Source organism: Halichoerus grypus, chromosome 7, assembly GCF_964656455.1.
Source record: "Halichoerus grypus chromosome 7, mHalGry1.hap1.1, whole genome shotgun sequence".
Lineage (NCBI taxonomy): Eukaryota > Metazoa > Chordata > Mammalia > Carnivora > Phocidae > Halichoerus > Halichoerus grypus.
Genome location: NC_135718.1, coordinates 53,655,726 through 53,671,649, shown reverse-complemented (window position 1 = coordinate 53,671,649; position 15,924 = coordinate 53,655,726). Strand labels below are relative to the sequence as shown.

The following is a 15,924-nucleotide window of genomic DNA, read 5'->3' as shown; positions in this document are numbered from 1 at the left end:
ACTGCTCCCTCAGATGAACACTCACGTTCGCTTGTCCCCACGCCTCAGTCATCTCTGCTCTCTCCTGGGCCCTGTGGGCACTTACGGCCTGAGATGCTGCCTCCCCTCGGTGTGTCCAAATGCCCCTGGCCCTCACCCCTTCCCAGGGGATTCAGGGGCACTGGGTGGTCCCTGAGCTGCACCTGCCCGTGGGCTCTTCCCACAGGGAGTGTGGATGGTATCCTGCGCACCTTCGACCTCTTCATGGCCTACAGCCCCGGCTACTTTGTGGTGGACATCGTGGCCCGGGACCTAGCAGGCCACAACGACACAGCCATCATCGGCATCTACATCCTGAGGGATGACCAGCGTGTCAAGATCGTCATTAATGAGATCCCCGACCGCGTGCGTGGCTTTGAGGAGGAGTTCATCCGCCTGCTCTCCAACATCACTGGTGCCATCGTCAACACTGATGATGTGCAGGTGCCCCATGGAACCGCCCCGGGTCTAGGGGCTGTGAGGGGAGGGGGACCAGGCCACAGGGACAGGGCATGGCAGAGAGATCAGGGGTCTGAAAGGGGGTCTGTGCCGCCTCTGTCATTCCCTAGCAACGTGGCCTCGGAAAAGTCCTTCCACGTCTCTGGCCCTCAGTATCCTCACCTATAAAATGGGGCTGCTAATAGTGCCCAGCCCCATGCAGTGAAGTGATTGGCATCATGCTTGGTCCTCGGGGAGCACTCAGCAGCGATGCGTTTATTGGCAGGGCAGGCCAGGAGGGGCTCCCCATCCCATTCCTTGCTCCTGCCACAGCCCACCATGCCCCCTCTCGCCTAGTTCCATGTGGACAAGAAGGGTCGGGTGAACTTCGCACAGACCGAGCTGCTCATCCATGTGGTGAACCGCGATACCAACCGCATCCTGGACGTGGACCGGTGGGTGGGGTCTGTGCTCAGACCGTCAGCCCGACCTCCCTGCCCTGGAGTTGGGGAGGGACCCCCCCCAAAGGAGGCAGATAACACCATCAGGCTGGCTGTGTGGGGGTTCCCCCCTCGGCAGGGCCAGTAGAGAATAGTTTGGGGGTGTCCTCCACTCCTCTGAGCCTTACTCTCCCCATCTGTAAAATGCCAAGTACTACATGGATGGCGAGGAGCAAGCAGGATCTTGTGTTGAGGGGTGGTGAACCCTATGAGATACAAAGCTATTCTAGCTGGGTGGGATCTGATCTTGCAAGGCTTGGTGGGGTTGAATTTGGGAGTCAGAGGCAAGAGCTCTGCAGACCTTTCTGCGTGGGACAAGCTCTTAAGGAATGGCTGAGGGGAGCTGAGGCCCTTGCCCCTTGCGCAGGGTGATCCAGATGATTGACGAGAACAAGGAGCAGCTACGGAATCTCTTCCGGAACTACAACGTTCTGGATGTGCAGCCTGCCATCTCTGTCCGGCTGCCCGATGACATGTCCGCCCTGCAGGTAGTCCTGGTGGCACCCAGCCCCGCCGCCCCTCTGCCCTGGGTGCTCTTGCCCACTCATGCCTGGCCCCACTCCCCCAGATGGCGATCATTGTCCTGGCCATTCTCCTCTTCTTGGCGGCCATGCTCTTCATCCTCATGAACTGGTACTACAGGACTGTGTGAGTGACCCCCACCTCCCTGCCCTGGGACAGGCTGACCAGCCCTGCTCCTGGGACAGTCACAGAGGTAGGCAGGGCCCTGAGATGCCAGCCCTGCCCAGCCTCCTTCACCAGCCCCTCTCTCTGCTTCCCTCCAGACACAAGAGGAAGCTCAAAGCCATCGTGGCTGGCTCAGCAGGTGAGCAAGGGCTGTGATGGGGGGTGGGGGGGGGTGGCTGAGAGGGCAGGAGGGGCCCCGAGGGGCCTAGAGTGCCTGCCTAGGCCTCACAAGGCTGGCTCGGCTCCCCCGGCCCAGCAGGGTGCACCCCTCCCCTCCATGCCGCAGCACTTCTCCCTACAGGGAACCGTGGTTTCATCGACATCATGGACATGCCCAACACCAACAAGTATTCCTTTGATGGGTAAGTGGGGTCCCTGAGCCCTCAGGGTGCACTTTGGGGAGGCCTGCCCAGGACCCAGTTGGAGTAGGTTCTCTACCACCCCTCAAGCTCTGAGGGACCAGACTAGCTAAAACTTGGGGTGGTGGTGCCCCCTAGTGGGCCAGTCACCCTTCTCTACACTCAGAAACTATTGGCTGAGCTGGGATCCACACCCTAATTGGGCCCCAGTGCCAGGGGATATAGACTTTGGATACCACATGCAGTGTGAGGCCGCTGGACCCAAGCTGATCCAGACTGACACTGTCGCCCTGGTTCCTGCAGGATCCTAGTGTGGGAGGGTGAACCCCTGAGGGCCACAGGCAAGGGGCCTCCTTCTCATGGCCCTGAACCACCAGTCCCATGCTGGCCAGGGAAGAGGGCAGGGGTTAGTGGTGAAGCTACAAGAGCATCTGTGCACTCAGGCTGTCCCTCCTCACTCCAACCCTCCACCACCCCCAACATGCAGAGCCAACCCCGTGTGGCTGGATCCTTTCTGTCGGAACCTGGAGCTGGCTGCCCAGGCTGAGCATGAGGACGACCTGCCAGAGAACCTGAGTGAGATCGCAGACCTATGGAATAGCCCCACCCGCACCCATGTGAGCCGGGGCCAGAGCTGGGGGCAGGGGGACAGTCGTGAGGGATGGGGTGGAGGTAAAGCAGGTCTTGGCCACTGCTCGCCAAGGAGCTGGGTTCCGGGGGTGGGGGGTGGGGGGATTGTATCCACTGCTCCGGGTGTGTATGTACACGTGTGTGCATGCAGTCTACCTCTGCTCCAGTTCGTGTTCTCTCCCCCCAGGGAACTTTTGGGCGTGAACCGGCAGCAGTCAAGCCTGATGATGACCGGTACCTGCGGGCAGCCATCCAGGAGTATGACAACATTGCCAAGCTGGGCCAGATCATTCGGGAGGGCCCCATCAAGGTGAGTCCTCCCTGCAGGCTCCTGCACCACACCCCCTCAGGGCCCTGCATCCAGACCTCTGACTGCACTAGGACTAGCTGCAGAGGATACAGGAATGGGGGAGGATCCTGGGAAACAACTTTTCCACCTCTAGGCTCAGCTAGAACTGGGCAAGAGGGACTGCGCAGAAAGAGGGGCCCGGGCACCGGGCTGATGGGGAGCTGCTTCAGCCTGCAGTGGCCTGGAGCCCACGTGGGTCTGGCTGGTCACTGTCACCAGCAAGCTCTGCTCCCAATCCTCTACCCTCGGATCAGGTGCCTGTGCACCCTAGACTACTAGCACCTTCCATCACCCCCATCAGAGTTAGTGAGGGGTGTGGCAGGCAGGGGAGGGCCTTGGTGGGGGGTTAACCCTCTCCCTCCCCCAGGGCTCGCTGCTCAAGGTGGTCCTGGAGGATTACCTGCGGCTCAAAAAGCTCTTTGCACAGCGGATGGTGCAAAAAGCCTCCTCCTGCCACTCCTCCATCTCTGAGGTAGCCGGGCGGGCCCGGAGCTGTGTGCTGTGCCCCAGCGCTGGGGGTGCTCATTCCCTCCCTCCCTCTCTCAGTCTCTCTCCCCAGCCACCCTCATCCTTCTCAGTCTCTAGAGTTCAGCAGCCAGGGCCAAAGACAGACAGCAATGGGTGGGCTCCAGGAAGTCTACTTGCTGGGCTCCACAGTGGGCTTTCCCAGGGTGGGTACTGGGGAGTGTTTCTCAGACTTGAGGGGCCCAAGAAGATGCCCTGAAGGAGTGATGTCCTATAGGACACTGGCTCAGGGTCAAACGGGTCTATATAGGTTTGTTTGCCTGTAGTAATGTCAACACTTTAAGAACTCAGACTTTATTTAAAAACTCAGATTTCCAATTGGGCCAACAATTCCCAAATGGAATAGGCCAGAGCTAACAGTTCCACACGGGACAAAAGTGCCACATGGTGAGTTTCCACTATATCCTGTCACCCCTCCAACTTCACCTGTGGACACTCCCTACCTGGCCAGAGTGGATCCTGTTTGAGGACAGATTGGTAACAAATCCAGATCCCAAAACTGCATCACAGGATCTTTATAGATCATTAAATACACAGAATTCAAGATTCTCACGGGAAGCCCATGTTCTAAGACCACCACCCTAAGTGTCCGTGGTGCCCCCTTTGTACCCAGTTTGAGAAACACTGTCGTCAGCTGACAGGCCTACTGCAGCTCGAGCCCTGAGTGCCTTGCAGTTACCCGTGTGCGGGAGGGAAGAAACAGTGACACAGCAGGTGTGACTCTGGGGCCAGCCACCTGCTCAGCCCTTGGGCATGGCCCTGAGCCTGGGCGGGTCCCAGAGCCACTGGCGGATCCTGGCCTCTTGCAGCTGATCCAGACGGAGCGGGAGGAGGAGCCGGGGGAGCGCAGCCCCGCCCAGGGCAGCCTGCGCTTCCGCCACAAGCCGCCCACAGAGCTCAAGGGGCCCGACGGCATCCACACGGTGCACGGCAGCACCGGCACGCTGCTGGCCACTGACCTTAACAGCCTGCCCGAGGACGACCAGAAGGGTCTGGGCCGCTCGCTGGAGACCCTGACCACCGCGGAAGCCAGCGCCTTCGAGCGCAACGCCCGCACGGAGTCGGCCAAATCCACGCCCCTGCACAAGCTTCGTGATGTGATCCTGGAGAGCCCCCTGGAGATCACAGAGCTATGACCAGACGGGGGGGCCTCGCTGCTGTCCCCCATCCTCCCGGGGCAGGGCAGAGCAGGACCACAGTGTGGGCCCCTCCCCAGGCCGGCCAGGGCTGTACCACCTCGGGCCGGCCTGGTGGAGCCCGCTCCAGTTGCTCAGACTCCGCTTCTGCCAGACGCCCATTCAGCACCTGACCTCCACCTTCATAAAATTTGTTATTTTTTTAAGAAAACCAAACAAAAATGATAAGCATCTAAGGACAAGGTAAGGAGGGTCACTGGGGGCCCAGGAGTCTGAGGACGAACTCAGCCCAGGCTGAGCTCTAAAAAGGCCACGCAGGCCCTCTCCCTCTCCCCTCCCCACATCCCTGTCCATCCCCCCCTCCCCCCCCCACGCCCAGCACCAGGGGAGGGAGGTCCAGAGCTGACTTACCCCACCTGGCCTTGATTCTGACTTCAGCTCAAGTCCCAATGCATTTCTAGCACATCCCCCGGCTGGATACCCAGCTGGGGGCTGTGAGTGATCCCTACCTCCCCACACGGACATGGTCAATGTCAGCGAACTGCGTTCTCTACATTCTGCTGGCTTCCCAAACGTGCCGGCTCATAAAGAGAAAGGACTGGTGTTCCCTTGGGTTCTGAATGTAGAGTGTTTGTGTGTATTCCTTTTTTATTTTAAGTTATTCCCTCAACATTTTCCCCTTGATTTTAACTGGTACTCACTGAACGTTTCTGGAATGGTCTGCATTTTAAATAAGAAAAACAACTCACAAGGAGGCAATTCAATTCGTTGTGGCTCAGTAAACTACCCTCGGGGTTGGCCTGGGGCAAGGGGGAGGGGGCCTAGTCAATGGGGGGGGATTCTCTTTGCCCACTTTGCTCGCTTTCTGCGGCCAAGAGGGGCCAGAGGACCCTGGACACCCACAGGTCCGTGGCCCTGCAGCAACTCAGAAACCAAACGCGGGCTGAAGTGTTACAGAAGCACTCAGGCTCAGGTCTGGTTAACAGACTTTATTTATTGTTAAATCACAGAAACTTTAGTGCAAAACGAATCAAAAAAGTCATTAAGTCCATTTAATAGCAACTGCATGTCTCGCTGTCTCCTGGCAACTAGAAGTGGGACAGAAGAGGAGGCCCAACGGGAGAGACAGGCGGCAGCCAAGGCCCCGGGACAGCACCCCCAGCACCCCTCTACCTGACAGAGGCTTAGGAGCTTCTCATCCACATTTACATCCACATTTATCTGAAGGCCAGAAAGACCAGCTAGGAAATGGGGGATGGAGGTGAGGGGCCGGGAGGCACTAGAGACGCACAAAGCAAGGCTCCAGCGGCCGGGCAGACACGAGAGCAAGCAGGCAGCCACCGCTGTCCACACACACACACACACACACACGCACGCACGCCAGGCCCACAGGACCTGCACGTAGAGCTAGCAGACGACATTCAGACAGGTTTCCCCCTCCCACCCAGATCCACAGAACCCCGACCAAGGCATCACCAGGAAAGACACCCCAAAGCTGAATTGGAGGGTGACCCAGGGACAGCGACCCCGAGACCCACCCAGGCCTCCTGAGCAGGTGCCTCCCAAATCTCCCCTACGGTGAAAACTACGTGGTTTTAAAAAGCCTCTATTCTGAGCCTCTGATCTTTCATGTAACACTACCTTTGTTCTGCTTCTCTGGAGAACGGCCCAGGAAGAGGGGAGGTCCCTGCTGAGGAGCAGGCAGAGGGCTCAGAACAAGGCCCCAGCCAACAGGATGGAGAGCCTTCTGTCAAGCAGCTCTGGCTCGCGCCGGCCCCCAGAGCCCCCCACCACCTCCTCCAGGGAACCACCACACAAGGGCAGGCTGAAAGCCCTCCAGTGCACGGTCCATCCTCACCTGTCTAGGCAAAGGAAAGGGACAGTGAAGCAGCGGGGCAGCTGCAGGCCAGGCACGCCCCGCACGGAAAGCAATGCTACGGGGGACAGGGAGGGAGGGAGGGAAAGGGAACCTATTTTTATAACAGAGTCAACAGATGGGATGTTCACTGCCCCAGACACACAAGTAGGAAAAGATGCTGTAGTTTCTCCAAGATGGAACGTCCCCCTTCTAGTTCCACACGTGACGTTTGCAATGCTCCACAGCCTGACGGGAGAGAGGAAGCTGGACTTAGTCTTCACGTGACAAACTCTACTCCTGGCCTGTTCCAGCAGCAGACATCACCCAAAAATGGAACTTGTTCTCCTGTCCTAGTCAGCTGGACAGCACCCCACTTACAACTGGGGAGCATGTGGCCCCCGAGCGTCGGCGACTCCTAAGGCAAGAGTCCGGAGCAGCAGCTGCAGAGCCCCTGAGTGTTTTACAGGTGAGCACCCATGCAGGAGGGCCCGAGACCCCTCCACCTGGTTACAGGCGGAGTCCCAGCGTTCAGCAGGCGGCATGGAGGCCCCCAAGGCCGAACTCACCCAAAGGAGTGCACCCCGGCTCAGGCCTTGAGAACAGTGGCCCCACAGGCCCCTTCACCCAGGACGGCAGCAGGGACCTACTCCTCCCCTGACTGTGCTATGCGCTGGGGCCGGCGGGGCAAGGAGCTGGACATGGCCAGGTGGGCATCACTGCCCCTTCCCCGCAGGGGCCCAAACTGATGGCAACCAGACCAGCGGCCATGCCCCACTGGTCATGAGGAACCCACTGGAGTAAGAAGCAGCTGCGCAAAAGCACATTAAGTAGCTGGCTGGTCCACACGTCCCCACCCGCGCGAGCAGTGTGGGGCGCACCACCGGGGGCGGCCCAGCCAGGGCGGCGCCACAGGCCCTGGAACCTCCGGGCAGGCACCACGCCTCAGGGCCACTCAAGAACAACGGCTCGGCCTTGGGTGAAGACTCAGGCCAGGCTCCAGCCAAGACTGACCCCAGGGAGAGGAGGACTTGTGCAATCTCTAGGGTGGCCTCATGCAAATCCGATCCTGACCCTGTCAGAAGGGAACTAAAGGCAAAAACAAGGAAGCAGAAGCAAAAAAAACACTAAAAAATACCCCCACCCTTTACTTCTCAAAGGCAAGAATGTCATCAGTCCTCCTGCCTTTGCTGGGTGGCCTCAAATAAGCCTAGCTGCTGCTCTGGGCCTCCGTGCTTTCCCTGACACGAAGGCCAGCTAGAGCTCCCAGCCCAGGCTTATCCCAGGAGCGGCGGCCGAGCTACTCACATTGCACTCGGCTGCTGCCTCCATGCTCCGGCACCAGTAGCTGGGGCCCCACACACACTTCTCGGTTCCCAAAAGAGGCTTATGGGCTGCAGGGCAGGCTCCGATTTTCTATGTGGTGAAAACGGGGAAGAATTAGATCTGCCCTACTGATCCTTTTCAAAACCAGAGATTATCAGCTTCTAGAAGCAGCTAGAACTAGAGCTCGGACATGCACTTCCAAAGTCAGTGCCGCTGAGGGAAAGCCCTGTCCTCCTCCCACAGTCCATCCCCAGAGACTCTGGCAGAACCTCAGAGGAGCCCCTGCTCTATGCAGAACCGGCCGGGCCCCACACTGCCCAGAAGCTTACCAAGCACACGAAGGAAGGGTCCATCACCTCCACCAGGACTTCTATTAGCACGGGCTCGTACTCAGTCACAAACTGATCACACTGTTAGGTAAAGAGGGAGACAGGTCCAGGTCGAGGCGTGCCCATGCAGAGTGGAGGCATAAAAGAAGGGGTGCTACGCATGCTCTGCCAGCCCGGCACCCCCTTCCCAGATGCCCCCACCCACCCACACTCAGCCTCCCCTCAGCTGCTCCCATTACTGCCCCTCCGCGGCTCCCCTTGAGCCAACAGACTCCTCTAAGAAATGGCTAGTTTTCCCTGAAAACTTCAATCGGGGGCACAATCGAGGAGCTACCCCAGCCTTTGCACTCTGCAGGCAGGTTCGGACCTTCTGGCCTAAAGCAGCCCAGGGCGTACCTGCTTCTGGTATGACTCGGGCAGGAAGCTGCAGCCTTTCTCGAGAGCAGACAGGATCTCCTGCTTCGTGCTGTTTTTCTCCAGGTTGTGGTCCACATAGCTCACCAGCCTCTTGCACACCTCACAGAAGCCACCGTCCTTGGGCTGAATCACACGGACTACACACAGGAGCACAGGCTCAGTGCCGGCAGGGCCCTCCCGAGCCCCAGGGGCCGGCCAGCCGCCCCCTCACCCCGCTCACCAGGCAGCACAGGCAGCCCCTGGCTGGAGCACAGATGGAGCATGCTGCACACGATCTCAGGGCTCGCCTCCTGCAGGAGGATCGACAGGATGGAGGCGCCGTAAGTGTCCACCACCTCCTGGCACTCTTCGGATAAGGACGTAGGCAACTTTGAGCACACTTTATCCAAAGCGTGAAGTATTTCTTCCTGAAACACAGAACAAGAGGATCCTACTAGAAGAGAGGCTGGATAGGGCTGGGAAAGAATCTCAGAATACTAACATGACCAGGAAACCAGCCCACAGCCAGGTGCTATTTCCTCCCCACAAAGACGAGACCTACAAAGCAGCCCAACCCCAGCCCAGAGGGACCCACCGGTGGGCGGCCGGTGTGCGGATTCCCAGAGCTGGTGTCCAATGCTGGCAAGGGCCAAGCCCACCTCTCTGCTGGTTCTGCCACCAGGGAACAGGAACACCCTAGCATTCTAGAAATGCACATACCTCAGTCCTGTTGTTGTCAATGAGCTTGACCACCTCCTTTACCACGTACTCGCACACCTCGCAGTAAACATTAGCCTTCGCCTGGACCATGTCCTTCTGTGGGAAGGGCAGGAGAGCACTTTAATGCTGAGACCCTCACCTCACCCCCCTGGGTCCTGCTAGCAGCTCTAAAGGGGAAGGGACACCCTGTGGCCAGGGACAGGAGAATGTCACACACAGGGTGGCTTCCTCCCAGTGTCCAAGTTCCTGTCCCTGCTGGTTTTACGTGGTGGGAGACCCATCCCTTTGCCCAGTGCTCTACCACCACTACCTCCCACCACGCACCCCCAACCCCACAGAAAAACCAGGAATTCATACTTCACGAAGACAGAAGCAATAAAACCTGCTTCGAAAACCCCAAAGAGCAGGCCGTATGAGATATCTTATCTGGTCACCATCATTTCAGCGTTCCAGAGTCATTTTGGGAAGGTGGGTGGGGGTGCAGGGCAGAGTGAGGACTCACTACCTGTCTGCTGTTTACAAGACAGAGCTTTAAACACATTTCAGGTCTGCTCCTGTGTTTCACGTCTCACGAGTACCTGAGACTGCTTTCCCAGAGCCAGCCTCTAATAAAGTAATACTGCTAAACACAACTTTCTGTGACAGTAGACACACCTCCATCTCTGCTGTCCAGCAGAGCAGCACAGACCACACCTGAAATGTGGCCAGGGCAACCACCGAACTGAACTGTTTTAAATTTTGTGTGATTTTATTTAAACGTAGGAGTCCCGTGCGGCTACAATGTAAGCTGTAACTCTCCTTCATCTCCTCTGGCTATTAATTCAGTCAGCAAAACAGGGCACTTCTGCCTCCCCAACTCCATCTGACTTCTTAACCGGTGCTACAGACACCGCTCATGCTGAGGAAGGACAGCAGAGGGAGACGAGACCGCTAAAGGTCAGGTGACACGGAAGTTCTGGAATAAGCACATGCGTGTGCCACGTGGTAAAACGTCATGGGGCCTGGGCCCTTTTAAGAACTAAAGCGGGAGCCACATGAACGCCGGGACAAGTCTGTTGACTCCTCCAGGTGAACGGTTTCAGGACTCAGTCTCTAACACACTGCTGGGCCCGTAACAGGCGCTGAACGTGAACTGCTCGGGGAACACGGTGGCTCCTTACCAAGTGAAGGCGCTAGGGAAACCACACACACCCCCATGCTCGCAAGCAGCACACCAAGAGGCTTGTGTGTGAGCCCTGGGTGTCCTGGGAACATGAGGTTTGCGCCGCGGTGACGGTGGGCAGGGCGGAGGGGCAGAAACGTGTCAGAGGAGGCTGGAGACGTGCTGCAGATGGAGGCTGATCCCGCGGAGCACACGGGTTCATAACCAAGGAAATACACGTACTCAGGGCTGGGAGCGGGACACTGTACTTATACAGGGACACCACACACTAATGAATGGTCTCAAACTCAAATCCCTTTAGGAGTCGGCAGGGAACCAAAAAAGCATGTGCCTCACAGAATGTGGTACAATGTGGAGTGGCCTGGGCATGACACGGCCCTGGCCAGGACAACACGATGCCATCAGGTACCTTAATGGGCTCCACCAGTTCCAACGCAGGGATGATGTTCTCCGAGACCACTTTGGCAGGGATCAGAGTCTGCATGGGCATCTCCTTCACTTGGTCGCAGAACCCAACCAGGCCACAAATCTCCTTGGGTTGCTGAGAAGGCACAGAAAAAGCAGTCAGATGCAGGCCCGCACCCACCATCCCTCAGTCCCATTGTCTACACACAAAGGTCGGGGTGCTGGGGGAGCACCCTGGTCACAGCATCAAGACTGACTGCCAAAACAGCTAAGACGCCATGTTAAATCTCAAGGGACTCCTGTAAGTGCACATGTACCAGTTTCACACGGGGAGGAGGCCACACAAAGCTCCGAAGGGAGAGCAGACAAAACCGCTGTCCCTGCTCCAGCCAGGGAGCACCCCAGGGAAGTTAGACTTCTGGCACCTGTTTCCCTTTCACAGGCAATCACAGCCTCTCCGAGGACACCTGGTCTGCTCTAGAACCTGTTTCTCGGTCGAGCTGGTTCACTCTCAGTAGGAAATAAGCTGCATGTTCTTTCTAGAGGAGGAACCACCATGCCCACAAACTAACAGAAAGCCAAATGTCTTAGATCTTTCAGTGTTAGGACCGTGTAAGAAAAAATGGTTGACTTTTTAAAAAAACCACATTCTATTTTTACGACTGCACAAACACAGTACACACAAAAACCCAATGCCCCCAACCGATGAATTCTTTCAGGTCACAGAAGCTCCAGACTGATCCCCTTTCCCATCCAGACACCAAACCACAGGGAACTAGGTAATTTGGACATCTTGACCATTTCACCATGACGATGGCCAAGAGTGAGAAAAGCATACATGCTCTGTATACTTTGTGAACCAAATACAACCAGCACCTAGCTCTGGGCCTGATAGCAATTGCCTCCCACCACCAAACCATAGAGCAGCAGGATAGGACTGCTAACACGAGACCTGTTAATGCAAGAGAGCTAGACCATGGCTATTGTTCACCTTGTTTTAATATCGAGAAGTCTCTAAAATTAAGTAAGATTGAGAAAATCTGAAAGTATCCTAAATATTCTGTCTCTGGCACACTTTAAGAATGGGGAGAAAACCAGAATGGGGCCAAAGACACAGCAAGCTTTTTAGAAAAAAGACAAAGACTCAGGAGGTGTGTGGCTGCTTTTGTCTCAAATGAACTTTGTTCTACTTCCTCCTTGGGGCAGCCCGGGTGAAAATGCGGGCATTTCAGCCAAAGCCCTCTCCCATTAGACTTCAAAATACCTTTGAAAAATATTTATTCCCACAGAGAGATGCCAGTACTCAGAAGGGGGTACTAGCTCAGTTAAGTACAGTCTGGGAGCATGGTCCCAATATTATGCAACCATTGGCCTGGCTTTTGAGCCATCTGATGTGGCTCCAGGAGCTGCAGGACCCCATCACCCAGAGGGGAAGAAGCCACAAATCAAGAGATTGTTTCCAACTCTCTGGATCCAACAGACGGGAACAGTCTGCTCACTATTTGGAAATGATTTGCTCATGCAGCAGAAGCATTTCTAGGGTCACAGAAAACAGGACTAAAGACATGCAATGCTCCCTCGAGTCATGACAGAAACAAGGTGTCCCACCGGAAGTCAGGCCTACAGTTAAGGAGGCCGAGGCATCTCCGGGGTCACCCGTGGTTCCCCATCATCACACTGGTGGCATGCACATGGCCAGCTGAGCACTGGTTTTTACCCGGAGTCCAAGGCCCTGCTGGCTTCCCTTTCTGGTCCCTTGAAGGGGAGAGGAGAACCCCAGTACCTCAAGTATTAAATCACAGGAGAGAGATGCAGAAGCTCCCCCACCAGCCTATTAACACAGATCATGCCGTTAAAAAAAAAAAAAAAAAAATGAGCAAAATAACTACAACAAGCAGCAGACCACTACTACAAGCAAATTCCCCATCACATACCTGATCCTGCTGTTGAACAAAAAAACAGGAAATCGGAGATGAAAATAAGAGAAAGGAAACGACACAACAGTTAAGAAAAAATTAAAATAACAACCATCAGTTAACGAAGGTGTTAAGTACGTCACCAGAAGTTCAGGGGAAACCTTGCAGTCACAAATCAGCAACCTACCTTGTTCCTACTATTTCAAGGGGGCCCTGAAAGCTCTTCTGGCCCTCAAGGGACAGACCACACTGTCCAGCTGGTGTGTGCCCTGTCCCCATGCCCCTGACACACCAAATCATACTCAAAACATTGGACAGCAGATCCCAGAAAATGCCAGGTGATGAGGAGCTCTCCATCCCCAGATGCCTAAGCCCCACATGCCTGCAAGGTGAGAAGCAGCAAAGTGGAACATGACACAGGACTGCCCAAATCAGGGGTGTGTGCTAGAATATAAAATACACCCGGGGGGGTCAGGGATCCTGCACCACATCCGCTGCTGCCTGGGCAGGCCTCAGGGCAACTTCCCCAGGTAGCCAGATGCTAGCCTGGAAGGCCGATTTGACAAAAGATCAAAAGCCTTACCCTTTGATTCAGCAATTCCAGTTCTAGTTATCTGTACTATGGGAGAAAAGGGGATCTGCACAGGCTTTTGAGTCCCAAGACAAACCCCAAAGCCACCTGAACACCCAAAGCGGATGGGTTACGGAAATTATGTTCTACCCAAACAGTAGACTACGCAATCACTTATAAATCATTTACAAGAATGTTTAACGACCAATACATTCAGAAGCAAAATAATGCAAACTACAAAGTTTAAAGTAATATAAAACCATACTACCTCACTGCTTTTTTTTTTTTTAAACCACAAGTGATTTGTGATTTGGGAAGTATTATCCGTGTTTGCAAAAAACATCTGTGTAGTCTATCTTTTAGGATGAGAAAATTTTTGGTTAGCTATGAGGAAGCAGTTAACCAAATCAAAATCAAAGGCTTATTTATTTCCTACTCTAGCACTCTAGCTGTGTGTCTCTGTAAGCTGCCTCTGAAGTATTTTTAGAACAGGCATGGTGTAATCATCCCAAATAAGCTCTCTCGTGCCTGGACGGAGCCCCTGAGCAGTTCCAGCAAGGCCACAGGGTCAATCTTTTACTGTGCTGGCTGTCAGCTCTCAGCTCCGCAACTCTGTCGTCGCAGGACGAAATGCGATAAGCATCACTGTGCCCCATTAGAACTTCACAGAAATAGGCAGTGGGCCACAGGCTGCTGACCGCTGGTTAGAGAACATACTCAACGTAGTAGAAAGTCAGCAGGATGGAGACACAGTACAACCCACCCCCTCAGCCCCCGCAGCTTAGATCTCAGGAAGCCAGGGCACGTTCCCAAGTAAGAATCCCTTCAGCCCACCCTGCCCTGCACCACGGTTTTCTGCACGGAGCTAGCTAGCCCACTGCCACCACCTATATCTTCTACCCCTAACAACGGAGGGGTGCCCTCACCGCCTGGACGCGTCAGAGGCAAGTGCGGGAGTTACGGGCTCCAGCAGCAGCCACGGCTAACACTGCTGCGGGGCAGGACCGACTCTTGGCGGGCAGGGCTCCCTGCACCAGTAAACTCAAGCCGCAATGCAGCAATCCTCAGGCCTGGCCTAGCTCCAGAGCAGACTATTCCCACGGGTCCCTGGGTAAAAGCCAGATACCAGAAATCTGATGGCCAGCTCAATATACACAGGCCAACTAATAACCACCAGAAAGCCACCAGGGCCATCCTGGGGGTAGAGCTGCCTCAGCCTGTCCCCTGGCTGGGGAAGGTGAAGGGGGGCGGGGGGGGCGGAAATGGGACTGAGTTGCAGGAAGAGTCTGCTGGTGGAACAAGGTTCATTGTGACCCAATTCATTATCTGAAGGGAGAAAAGGAAAACTAAACCATGTAATGCTCACAATCCCGGGAATTGCAAAGTTTGAGGCAAAGAATGCGAGCAGGGAACTTCCCATGGCACCTACCATATGCATCATCATCTGGACGGCGATGTCAGAATACTGGTTGATATAGTTCTTGCACTGGGGAGAGACAAACCAGTTTTTAATGACACTAACCTCTGCGATCACACACCAAAAACCCAGCATATTCCCAACAATGGCACCGCGTGACTGTCACATTTCCAAGAGTACAGTCTTACAAACATCTTGAGATAAAGATGGTAATTTGTTTTTCCTATACCTGATAGGAAAAGGTGTGCAAAGGGTGTGTTGAGAATGAGATGAGGTCCTCCAATCTCCTTTTACAGCCCAAACTTGCCCCGAGGTCACAGAGCAACCACTCAGGAGCAATTCTGAATGCGGATTTAAGACATGCTGCTAGGAACCCTACGTGACTTTTCAAACTCACTCATACATTCCTGGACAAGACTTTAAAGCTGAAATCCAGGAGGAATTCCTGCAGACCCTCACAGAATAGTTCTGGCCACACTGGAATGCCCCCATGGTGAGAAAGCCAAGGGTAGTAACAGCCCTCAGACAGGGCTGAACTGGGGAAGCCAAGTTAACACAGCGATATACAAAGATACTTCAAGGAGGCCAAAAGATTCCCAGAGGGAGTCAACAGAGAAGAACCCAGAGCTCCCAGAACCAGCCATTCCTACCCAAGAAGGCTGCTCTAGATCCCAGACCCATGGAGTTATTACAACCAGTTTCCCTACACCAAGGTTTTTCCGTTACCAGGTACAAAACTAGCATTTTACAGGTTTTACACGTCAACTTCACACACGTGTGGTTAATGTGAATAGGGTCCAAGAAGTGAAACCCTCTAAGAGACTAACAAAATGAGTTTCTTAGCCTGCAGGACTAACATTCACCAAGGTAAGGAAGGCGTCCCGAGTGAATCTCTTGCAAGCCCCTGCACGGCTTCCCATGGACAGCGCACACTTAGAATTATGACTATACAACAGCCAGGCTTTTAAAAACAAGCTTATAAAGGATTCTAGTGTTGTTTCTTATACGGTGACCAGGAGGAAAACGAATCCTCACAAAAGTGGTCTCCTTCCACTCTTTTATACCAAGTGTTTGGTTACGTATACAAATTCAACTAACCAACAAAGTATTTAAGTACCCACCAACTATTCCAGTTGCTTTCTGGGAAAAAGAAAATGGGCGTTGTTTGAACCATCTCTTCCTCAA

At 54.9% G+C, this 15,924-nt stretch overlaps 2 protein-coding genes across 3 annotated transcripts in view; one reads left to right on the top strand and one right to left on the bottom strand.

The window, feature by feature from the left end:
- Positions 1–5,406, top strand: part of CDH23 (cadherin related 23) — a 405,959-nt gene extending 400,553 nt beyond the window's left edge. The window contains exons 60-69 of one of the 2 annotated variants that reach the window (XM_078077622.1): positions 206–462; positions 814–911; positions 1,324–1,444; positions 1,525–1,604; positions 1,742–1,782; positions 1,945–2,005; positions 2,490–2,619; positions 2,820–2,942; positions 3,349–3,453; positions 4,316–5,406. In XM_078077622.1, coding sequence (XP_077933748.1) covers positions 206–462; positions 814–911; positions 1,324–1,444; positions 1,525–1,604; positions 1,742–1,782; positions 1,945–2,005; positions 2,490–2,619; positions 2,820–2,942; positions 3,349–3,453; positions 4,316–4,642 — 1,343 coding nt within the window. In that variant the 3' untranslated portion in view covers positions 4,643–5,406. Of the gene's footprint in view, positions 1–205; positions 463–813; positions 912–1,323; positions 1,445–1,524; positions 1,605–1,741; positions 1,783–1,902; positions 2,006–2,489; positions 2,620–2,819; positions 2,943–3,348; positions 3,454–4,315 lie in introns of both variants that reach the window. The other variant, XM_036083911.2, reaches the window with a different exon arrangement.
- A 210-nt stretch (positions 5,407–5,616) lies between these two features.
- The window catches only part of PSAP (prosaposin), a 34,199-nt gene continuing 23,891 nt past the window's right edge, over positions 5,617–15,924 (bottom strand). The window contains exons 7-14 of the mRNA XM_036083930.2: positions 14,752–14,808; positions 10,840–10,971; positions 9,269–9,364; positions 8,790–8,976; positions 8,549–8,706; positions 8,153–8,233; positions 7,806–7,913; positions 5,617–6,746 (exon numbers count right to left, since the gene is read on the bottom strand). Coding sequence (XP_035939823.1) covers positions 6,711–6,746; positions 7,806–7,913; positions 8,153–8,233; positions 8,549–8,706; positions 8,790–8,976; positions 9,269–9,364; positions 10,840–10,971; positions 14,752–14,808 — 855 coding nt within the window. The 3' untranslated portion in view covers positions 5,617–6,710. The remainder of the gene's footprint in view (positions 6,747–7,805; positions 7,914–8,152; positions 8,234–8,548; positions 8,707–8,789; positions 8,977–9,268; positions 9,365–10,839; positions 10,972–14,751; positions 14,809–15,924) is intronic.